Source organism: Trichomycterus rosablanca, chromosome 4, assembly GCF_030014385.1.
Source record: "Trichomycterus rosablanca isolate fTriRos1 chromosome 4, fTriRos1.hap1, whole genome shotgun sequence".
NCBI lineage: Eukaryota > Metazoa > Chordata > Actinopteri > Siluriformes > Trichomycteridae > Trichomycterus > Trichomycterus rosablanca.
Genome location: NC_085991.1, coordinates 52,214,261 through 52,225,545, shown reverse-complemented (window position 1 = coordinate 52,225,545; position 11,285 = coordinate 52,214,261). Strand labels below are relative to the sequence as shown.

At 38.8% G+C, this 11,285-nt stretch overlaps 1 protein-coding gene across 1 annotated transcript; it reads right to left on the bottom strand.

The window, feature by feature from the left end:
- Nucleotides 1-3,610: 3,610 nt before the first annotated feature.
- Nucleotides 3,611-10,319, bottom strand: LOC134312513 (E3 ubiquitin-protein ligase TRIM39-like). Its single transcript, XM_062994506.1, has 6 exons — nt 9,761-10,319; nt 9,528-9,623; nt 8,859-9,092; nt 4,638-4,785; nt 4,444-4,470; nt 3,611-4,342 (listed from the first exon to the last, which is right to left on the bottom strand). Exons 1-6 carry the CDS (start codon nt 10,271-10,273, stop codon nt 3,780-3,782), a joined length of 1,581 nt encoding a protein of 526 aa, XP_062850576.1. The 5' UTR covers nt 10,274-10,319; the 3' UTR covers nt 3,611-3,779.
- Between the last annotated feature and the right edge of the window lie 966 nt (nt 10,320-11,285).

The window sequence follows — 11,285 nt, the reverse complement described above, 5'->3', positions numbered from 1 at the left end:
GGGGTGCATGGTGTGGAACTGTAGTGTTCAAAGTGCACTTGACATGTTCAGCACAGTGGTGCGTGATTCGGGACACAGCCACTTTGAATGTTGTTGTACTTTTGACATTGGTTTGTACAACTTAATTCAGGTACTGATAGTAAATGTGGCAGCAGTTAGCTTAATGTCTAAAACCAATCATTGGACAGAAAATGCAATGTGGTTTAGCTAAACGTGTGATACATTAAAAGGAAGTAAAAACATAACATACAGTGTTATAGGGCAGTGGAACAGCAGTTTAGATACTGGACTAGTAATTATATGGTTACCGGTTCAAGCCCGTCTCCTGCCAAGTTGCCACTGTTGGGCCTCTGAGCAAGACCCTTTACCCTCAATTGCTCAAGTTGTATTTGCTTTGTATTCATTTCAAATTGTAAGTCACTTTGGATAAAATCTTCTGCTAAATCCTGGAAATATAAGTATAACGTCTTAGTAAGGCGACCACGAGCCACCAGAACAGATTCACTGTGTCTTGGTATTCATTTTCCAATTATTGGAGGACAAACACAATTCTTCCAGAAAATTGAAGATCACATCATCTGATGTACATCATTTTTATGTTTATTGAACTATTTACTGAGGTGCCCTTTAGATCTTGGCATTTTTTTGGCAGCAGATCATATTTGACCAGTCAGAATAACTTACAGTAGTATTGATTAGCAGTAGGGCGACACGGTGGCTCGGTGGGTAGCACTGGGTTCCTGGGTTCGATCCCCAGGCGGGGTGGTCCGGGTCCTTTCTGTGTGGAGTTTGCGTGTTTTCCCCGTGTCTGCGTGGGTTTTTTCCGGGTGCTCTGGCTTCCTCCCACAGTCCAAAAACATGCAGTCAGGTTAATTGGAGACACTGAATTGCCCTATAGATGAATGGGTGTGTGTGTGTGTGTATGTGTGTCTGCCCTGCTATGGACTGGCGCCCCGTCCAGGGTGTTACTGTGTGCCTTGCACCCATTGAAAAGCTGGGATAGGCTCCAGCACCCCATCGTGACCGTGATTGGATAAACGGTTAAGAAAGTGAGTGATTAGCAGTAACCCTTCTCAAATTCTTATAAAATGCAAAATATTTTATCACCCTACAGTAGAGGAACATTCAGTCCTTTACTGTCCTCATTGTGTACACCACATCTTATGAAGCTCTGGAGTTCCTGCCATTTTCGTGCCTTAATAGTAAATTCTAAAATTCCTTTCTTTTTTTCCTTGTTCCAGATTGGTCATGATGTTCACTTTCTTCGTGTATACCCAATTACTACTTTTCCAATTCCCTAGTACTTTTTCTATACCATGCGCCATACCCATGCTGGCTGAGGGCGTTCTTTCCACCAGCCAGCTGTGGATTCTTACAGAGCGCTTTAACAGAGTAGGAGTTGCTGTTGCAGTGGCTTTATCTGGCATTCTCCCCCTTAGACGTGGCCAATTGTGTTTGTAAAGCGCTTGTTCATGCTGTTGGCAGTGCTAACCAAAGTTAGGCTGGCACAATTATCCTTTTAATACATGCGTTACATACATCCTGTACTACTATAGGATAGTAATTGCTGTGTTACTTATCTATAACTTTTTATAAAAAAAATTTTTTCTTATATTGATCAACCATATGAAAGGCAGAACTTCTCTGTTGACAACCATTTCAGTGAACTGTACATAGGTTGCGCCTGGTGCCCACACAGACATGATTGGCTGTGTCTGAGGGTGGGAGGGCCAACGGATTCCTCATCACTGCTGCAATTACGATGATTACAATGAGATGGGGGACAATGGAGATCAATGTGTGACTCTCCGTACGTGATACTGATTCCTGTGTGGGCATATGCTAGGGTCGGCGTCTGCAGCAGCACAGGAGATACAGCTGGGGAGGTAAATGCGACTAGATTGGAAGAAAAATCAAAAATGCACAAACAGAATAATAACAAAAAAGTAAAACGTTTCATTTTAGTTTTATAAATGAATTTTAAAATCTCTGCTGTTTTCCCCCTTTAACAGTTTCCTTGCACATCTTCACGGTTTGAATATCTCTGCATTAAAAGATGCCAAAGCACAAAAAATGTCCTTATAACACTGGATGAAACATTTGTATGTTTATTTATTTGTTTACCTTATACACATAATTATACACTGCATTATTACAGATATAAAGTGTTCATGTACACAAGTGCCTTATCTGTGTATAGCCATTATTGTGTGCTTTAACTTTGTGTGCTTAGCCACAGTTTTCAGAGCTGCAGATTTTGTTCAATACTAGAAGCAAACTTCATGATCTACTTTTTTTTATGTAAATACAATGTGCATCTACAAGTCCAGGAAAATTGCCATGGTTCCAAAGGCAGCTCCAGTTAAATCAAACCCACAGAAATGATATTCAGTGCCTTATGTTAAGTTTGTAAAGAAGGAAAAACAATTAAAATTGTAGTTTTACATTTATGGTTATTTATTGTACACTTTAAGCTATGTTTTAACTAGACAGCAATAAACACTGTTACATAAACATTAACAGAAGCACCATTGTATCTTTTTTATCATCGTAGTCTAATACAGCCTTTTTCAAACGTTTTTCAAGCGACCCAGGCAACACAAAAACGAGACAAAACAAAATAAACTTCATTAATAAAAATGGTGGCAATCTGGTCCCACTTGTGGTTTGCAAGCCTCCACAAGGGGGTGTTTGTGTACAAGTTCTGTTTGTGTTTTTGTGCCTGTTAAAATTCATTTATATATATATATATTTGGCTCACGACCCTTGGGGTCTAGTAGTTATAAAATCACCAAACTGATTAATTTAAACCATTCAGATAATCTCTTTCAGAAACGTTGGAACACTTCCTAAAAATGCAATAAAAACTGAAATGTGTAATTTGTCAATTCACTTTTCCAAGATTATCCATTTTGGGAACTGGTGACTGATTCACCTGTGAGCATTGTCTACTGGCATTTGGTCTTAGCTATTTCAAAATGATCCTTTATATTGCTCTTTTAAAACAGTATATGTGAACTGAGCTTCAGAAAATACAGACAATAATAAATTATGTTGCGATACGATATTCTTGAGGTCTTGTTGTAGAGACTGGTTGATTTGGCTGTTTAATCCTTCAAATAAATTTCTGACTTTTCTAGATTTTAACTATCAAAGCAGAATCTTTTAACTCTTAAGCACTAAGTAGCTACTGGACGAGGGCCACACATACTATGCTTTGCAGTCTTACCCTTTTATTGTATTGGAATACGACTGTAGTGACCGTCACCTCATCCCCCAACCCGCTTGGAAAACGTATTTTTCTGCTCACTTGAGAGGTAAGGGAGACTCACATATTGACACAGATGTTACTTATCAGATGTTCTTGACTGCAGTCTGGTCTGGGGCAGGTTGCCATTTAAACTTGCTTTTGCGCAGGTTGGCGAACTTAAGGTTTTGGGAAAACAGGATGTTATCAACAATTTCCAGAATAATTGTCTGAGAACAGAGCCGTATTTTCCATGTGTGGATACAAACCACACCGATTGTTTTCAGTTACGTTCAGATTTTACTTGATAGCAAACAACTTTTTTGTCTGAATATTTACAACAATTAATTATAACACAGGTCATTCTTAAAAACCTTTTTATTAATGTTTTATAGATTTCATCATTTAAAAATAAAACAATATAAAATGTTATTGTTACAATATAAAGGCCACAGTAAAAACAAAATAAACTAAAACTATATCAATGTAATCTCTCTAATCTTAATTTAAATTCTGTAATATGTCTATTTATTTATAAACAGTAATTTTGGATTCTGTGAAGAGTAGGTTTGATGACCAGTGGTGCTGAATTTTTACCTTCCTTATGATTACAGGGACTAAAGTACGGATAGAGTTTCTCAGTAAAAGACTGATCAGTAAAACTGTAGATATGAGACCTGGCATCTACGTCATAGAAAGAGACCAAACCCTCCTCGTAATCCACAAACACCCCCACCTTCTGAGGAGCCTGTTTCAGTGTGAGGAGAACCCGGGGATAATCACAAGCCATATATTCAGTCTTATTCCTTAACCACATACACCAGTATCCAGTCTCAGGTGTGAGTGTAATCATCCCTCTCCTGTTAATGGACTCTTTGGCCACTCCTAAAGTCCAGTCAGTTTTCTGGCTGACCTGCACCTCATAGTAAAATCGTCCTGAAGAGAATCGCTGCTTTCCCAGCACATTAACACAATGATTAAACCTCTTTGGATTATCAGGGAGATTCTGTCTGTTGTCTCCATGCTGTACTTGTGTTCCATCTTCAGACAGGATGAGTTTAGGATGAGCTGTATCAGGATCCAGAGTCACGTTCACTGAGAGAAAGAAACACAATTTAAACCATTTTAAACAGAGTACAGTGAAAAATGGTGAATGTGTTTAGATTTAGTCATGTGATCAATGAAAGTTCACATACCTGCATGTTTCTGAATTTTCTTCAGTTCTGTTTGGAAAAAGAATGACGAACAACATAATTTGTATTATTATTTTTTTTTTTACATTTGTTTAATTTTTATTAGATAATAATCATAAACATCTAAGACACCAAACATCAAGAATGTATTTTTAATATCAGAATGTTGTGGAGTTCCAGTAGTTTCCAGTACTAACCAATCTCAACAATCTTCTCCATTTCCATGTTGAGAGTTTCCTGAAGCTGAGACAGAGCTCTCCTCAGAGTCTCCACATTCAGATGAGGATTAATCTTGGTATCAGTCCAGTTCTTGGTGGGTGGAGGACTGCACAGGGATGGGTGAATCTACAGTACAGTAGGACAGAGGAGAAATAGCTTAGTATGGTGAGTTCTGTCCTGACATGTGCTGCATCAGTGCTTCAGTTCTACACAAGTCTATTCACTCCCACAGACATTTATTTCCAGTTATACAAAATCTAAATCTGACCTAACTGTATTAATTGTAATAAAAGAAAAAAACAACATTAGGTCTCTCATAAAGGTGCTGAACCACCACAAGCAATCAGAAAAATATCTGAAATCAAACTGCTTGGATGAAACACATTCCTCCAAATGATCCTAGTTCTAGTCTCTAGTTCTGATAATGTTTCTCCTACTACTGAAAAACAGAGGGACTCTGACCTTTTTCTTTGTTTGTTTTATGGTTTAACGCCATGTTAACACATTGGTTATTCATGGCAGGATCATTGATGTTTTTTATTTATTTACAGTAGACCCTTGACTTATGAATTTAATTGGTTCCAAAAGGCTGTTCTTAAGTCAAAATGTTTGTTAGTTAAACCTATTTCTCCCATGAGAAATAATGTACAGTGTATCACAAAAGTGAGTACACCCCTCACATTTCTGCAGATATTTAAGTATATCTTTTCATGGGACAACACTGACAAAATGACACTTTGACACAATGAAAAGTAGTCTGTGTGCAGCTTATATAACAGTGTAAATGTATTCTTCCCTCAAAATAACTCAATATACAGCCATTAATGTCTAAACCACCGGCAACAAAAGTGAGTACACCCCTTACTGAAAGTTCCTGAAGTGTCAATATTTTGTGTGGCCGCCATTATTTCCCAGAACTGCCTTAACTCTCCTGGGCATGGAGTTTACCAGAGCTTCACAGGTTGCCACTGGAATGCTTTTCCACTCCTCCATGACGACATCACGGAGCTGGCGGATATTCGAGACTTTGCGCTCCTCCACCTTCCGCTTGAGGATGCCCCAAAGATGTTCTATTGGGTTTAGGTCTGGAGACATGCTTGGCCAGTCCATCACCTTTACCCTCAGCCTCTTCAATAAAGCAGTGGTCGTCTTAGAGGTGTGTTTGGGGTCATTATCATGCTGGAACACTGCCCTGCGACCCAGTTTCCGGAGGGAGGGGATCATGCTCTGCTTCAGTATTTCACAGTACATATTGGAGTTCATGTGTCCCTCAATGAAATGTAACTCCCCAACACCTGCTGCACTCATGCAGCCCCAGACCATGGCATTCCCACCACCATGCTTGACTGTAGGCATGACACACTTATCTTTGTACTCCTCACCTGATTGCCGCCACACATGCTTGAGACCATCTGAACCAAACAAATTAATCTTGGTCTCATCAGACCATAGGACATGGTTCCAGTAATCCATGTCCTTTGTTGACATGTCTTCAGCAAACTGTTTGCGGGCTTTCTTGTGTAGAGACTTCAGAAGAGGCTTCCTTCTGGGGTGACAGCCATGCAGACCAATTTGATGTAGTGTGCGGCGTATGGTCTGAGCACTGACAGGCTGACCCCCCACCTTTTCAATCTCTGCAGCAATGCTGACAGCACTCCTGCGCCTATCTTTCAAAGACAGCAGTTGGATGTGACGCTGAGCACGTGCACTCAGCTTCTTTGGACGACCAACGCGAGGTCTGTTCTGAGTGGACCCTGCGCTTTTAAAACGCTGGATGATCTTGGCCACTGTGCTGCAGCTCAGTTTCTGTTAGAGTACGTCCCTTAGCTCTCCATTTTCCCCAAGTCTGGTTATTTTACCCCGGTCCCTTTCTGTGAGTGTGTTGTGTGTGTGTGGGCGTGTGCGGGCTTTCAGGGATCTATTGGTGGAGCGAGTTGTCTTCAGAGCACCAATCAGATCTTCCAGCCACTGCTACCTCTCACCTGATCATCATTACCTCCTCGTTAAGCAGTGCATAAAGACAGCAGCTTTCTCTCCACTCCTTGCCAGATCGTCTGCGCTACGTTGCTGGTATTGTGCTGAAGCACGAAATGCTAAAGCTACCTTTAGGCTCCTATGCTTGTTGTATTTCCTGGTTTGTTCACTGCTCTTGTTTTTTGCCTGTTTCAGTTCCTACCTCCTGCTTAACTCCGTGGTACCACCTCCCAGCTGTGTTCCTCGCCGCCAAGACCTTCCTGTCCTGACTGTCCGTCCAGCTCTGCCCTCCTGGTCCTCTTGCCGTGTTCCCAGCCTCGCCAGCCAGCTCCCTGTTCCCATCTAGTCTCTACCAGTTCCTTTACCTCCCTTGTATTTGCTTTAGTTGTTGTTAATAAACTGATCGCCCCGTACCTGGTCTTAGTCTTATTCTCTGCATTGTGGTTCCATCTTTCTGTCCAGTTGGTCTTAGACCCTAACAGTTTCAGGGTGTTGGCAATCTTCTTGTAGCCTTGGCCATCTTCATGTAGCGCAACAATTCATCTTTTAAGATCCTCAGAGAGTTCTTTGCCATGAGGTGCCATGTTGGAACTTTCAGTGACCAGTATGAGAGAGTGTGAGAGCTGTACTACTAAATTGAACACACCTGCTCCCTATGCACACCTGAGACCTAGTAACACTAACGAGTCACATGACATTTTGGAGGGAAAATGACAAGCAGTGCTCAATTTGGACATTCTTGGACTCAAGTCTCTTAGGGGTGTACTCACTTTTGTTGCCAGTGGTTTAGACATTAATGGCTGTATATTGAGTTATTTTGAGGGAAGAATAAATTTACACTGTTATATAAGCTGCACACAGACTACTTTTCATTGTGTCAAAGTGTCATTTTGTCAGTGTTGTCCCATGAAAAGATATACTTAAATATCTGCAGAAATGTGAGGGGTGTACTCACTTTTGTGATACACTGTAAATGTAATTAATCCGTGCCAGACCGTCCAAACCCCCCCTTACCTAACCTTTCTAATGTCTTAAATGCTCTTTTTTTTGTTATAAATACAAGTATATTTTCCTTAAATCTTACATTATAGAATAGACATTCCTGTAATAAACAATAATGAACAATACACAGTAGTACTGTACATAAACACACATCACATTTCAGTACAGTACGTGTTCTGTAGTATACACCATAATAAATGTCCTTTTTTTATAAAAGGTATCTACCAGAAACAACAATAACTCATATTTCTCTATTATTTTCTTCTTTATTTCAGTAATGTTGTATTTTGTAGGTGTAACTGCACTAAAGAAAGAATACTTTACTGAGCCGAATTCCTTCTTCTCTCTCACTCACTGTCCCCTCTGTCTGATACACAGTGACAGCTACTGGCAGGAGTAATTATACAACACAACAAATAGTGATATTTTCATTGTTTCCACCACTACACTTCCTCTGCACATTCTTTGGGGACATTTTAATATAGAATTTTACAAAATATAAAGAAAACACCGGAAAAACACTGTCCGCTGTGCGAATGTTTGCTCACTGTATATATATATATATATATATATATATATATATATATATATATATATATATATATATATATATATATATATATACATACATACAGAGAGAGAGAGAGAGAGAGAGAGACAGACGGTTAGAGTTAACTTGTTCGTGACGTCATGTGTTTCGCGGATTTCTGATCATAATCCGAAATTTGTTCGTACGTTAAGTTGAAAAAGATCGTTCGCAACCCGAAATGTTCGTATGGCAAACCGTTCGCAACTCAAGGGTCTACTGTATTTACTTTTACAAGTCATAGTCATTCTTGTTTCTTTGTTTTATTTATCTTCATGTGAGAGTCCTCATTTTTATATTCGTGAATGATTGGTTGATTGGGGGGTTTAACGCCATGTCTCCATGAAGTTAATAATCGTGGCTGAAAGGTGTTTTGTTAGTTTTTTAATGTTGTCTGTTTTCACGTTTGTGATTAGTCCAGTATTTGCATGAAATTGTATTACTTTTTTATAGTGTTTAGAGTTGAAAACTTCTATTATATTACTTGGGATTCCTAATTGATTCCTTATTGTACTGTATTTATGACATTCAATAATTATGTGTTTTATTGTTATCATGGGATGACATTTCACATGTTGGTGGGGGTCCCCCTCTCAATAGGTGTGAATGAGTTAAGTGGGTGTGTCCGAACTCTGACCTGTAGACGGTGGAGATGATCCTCAGTTTTGGAGATCTGCTCCAGCTCTGCATTTTTCCTCTTTAGTTCAACAATTTCCTGTTTTAAATCTTTAATGAACTCTTCAGCCTGATGCTCTGCTGCTCTCTGCTTCTCTTCAATCACTTTAAACAGCTCAGCCTGGTTTCTCTCAATGCAGCTCATCAGAGATCTGAACACCTTCATACTGTCGGCTTTCTCCTTCTCTGTGTTTTTCTATAAAAAAAAGAAATTAAAGTGATAAATACATATATAATTATTACTACTATTAAAAAATTTCTAGAATTATGCATATGGTAATAAGAAAATGAGGGAGGTTTAAGAATGTCTAAATATGTGGGCTTTTTGTCAAGAAATCAGAATATTTTCACCTAAATATGGTCACTAAATCGTCCACATTCAGAGTTTAGGGTTAAACACATTGACACTCCCACATTCCTCAATCTACCCACATTTAATCTATCATTCGTATGCAGCTTTTTTTCGGCTTGCAATTTTGTTAATTTTAGGGTTACAAACACAGAAGTGCAGTTACTCCAGCTTTTCACATTTTAAAAAATAAGTAAAGGAAACAAAATCAAAGGGATAAACATTAACAAATCCAGAAGTGCCAGTCAAGCTCTGACTCCATTATTAACCTTTTGTACTCACCTGATTAAGTTCTACAGAGAGTTTAATTTTCTTTATTTTATTTAGATGCTCCACTATCATTTGCTGAACTTCTGCCTGTGTCTTCCTCAGGTTTTTCTGTCAAAGAAAGAAACCAACCAAATTATAATAAAAAAACAACATTTTTTACATCATCAGATCTGACCAATGTCAACACTTCTGAATACTTCTTTCCCAACAGTTTGGGGAGTTCTGCTATCATCTAAAACACTGACCTGGCATACACACATCTGGTCATGTCTACAGAACATCTTCAGATGTTTTTCTTGTTTCTGGCAGATGTAATCCTCCAGGTTCTCCACATGATCGATCAGTTTGTGCCTCTTGAGTTTAGCTACAGTTCTATGAGGCATCGGATGAGTGTTACAGTAAGAAACTCCACAATCCAGACAGGACCTCAGAGACTTTTCTCTAGTGCAGAAAGCACAATTGACATTTTTCGGTTTGGACGGAAGTTGTTCTGCAGCGCTGCTGGATTTCACCTGAACTGATTTCTTAAACTCAAGAGCCAGTCCAGAGATGAAAGTATTTACACGAAGATCAGGCCTTTTAAAGAAGCTCTCCTTACAAACTGGACACTGGCATGTTGAACTAGTGTCCCAGTATTTTTTGATACAGATCATGCAGAAGTTGTGTCCACATGGAGTAGAGACTGGATCAGTGAACACATCCAAACAGATGGAGCACTGGAGCTGATCTTCACAGAGGAAACTGCTGGAGGAAGCCATGACTGGAAAAATACCAAGAAAGAATGATATTTTAAAAATGCTTATTTTACTTAATTACAAAAAATAAAAAATAACAGTTTACAAAAATTAGAGTGAGATAAAAAAATAGAAAATCCCATAATGAATCATACAGGATGAGTAAAACATGCACCAAACCTGTTCTTAAACCTGTTCTTCTACATGTTTACTTCAGTAAAAACATTCTCTAGATTCCAAGGTCACATTTATAAGAAATGTAAACAGACTAAACATTGAAATTAAACTATAAAATAAATGTTAATATTAAATATTCTACAGCATTTTGAACAGCTTGACAGAAAGCCAAAGCAGACATTTAATCTTAGGAATGATTTCTATCCCTAATCTCCCAATTGACATTAAAAATGTACTATAAAATCCAAAGTTTTTTTTTTTTTATTTACTACCTCTGTTCCTCCCCTTCCCTCTTTTCAATTTTTTAAAAAGTTTACCTGAAGTGGTTTTGTGTTGATGGAATAAAATGTGTAGAAGCTTCAGACAGGTGTTCTGTTAAAAGCAACTGAATTCTGACTATGAGCCTTACCTGCACTGACTTTTCATATCGTTTGAATGCCACCCATCCACATTTTTGCATATTTAGCAGGTAGACACAAACAATCTCTCTCTCTCTCTCTCTCTCAGATTTAAATATTAGACAAAGCAATTGTAATATGAGACAACGGTGATTCCCAGGTGGAGCAGTCCGTGTCCTTTTTGTGTGTGCGTGTGTGTTTGCTCTGTGGTGGACTGGCGACCTGGGGGCGTGTCCTACCATTCACCAGGTGAACTGTACCTACCACAACACTGAATAGGATAAAGCAGTGGGAAAACAAACAATAAATAAATGCGGGATTTCATTTATTGAAGGAAAAAATGCTGATCAGTCCTACCTGGCTCAATGTGAAAAAAGTACTTTTCCTCTTTAGCTACTAAATCAACCAGTTAACCAAGTTCAATTGATGATTGGGTTTAATTTCACTAGCCATACCCAGGC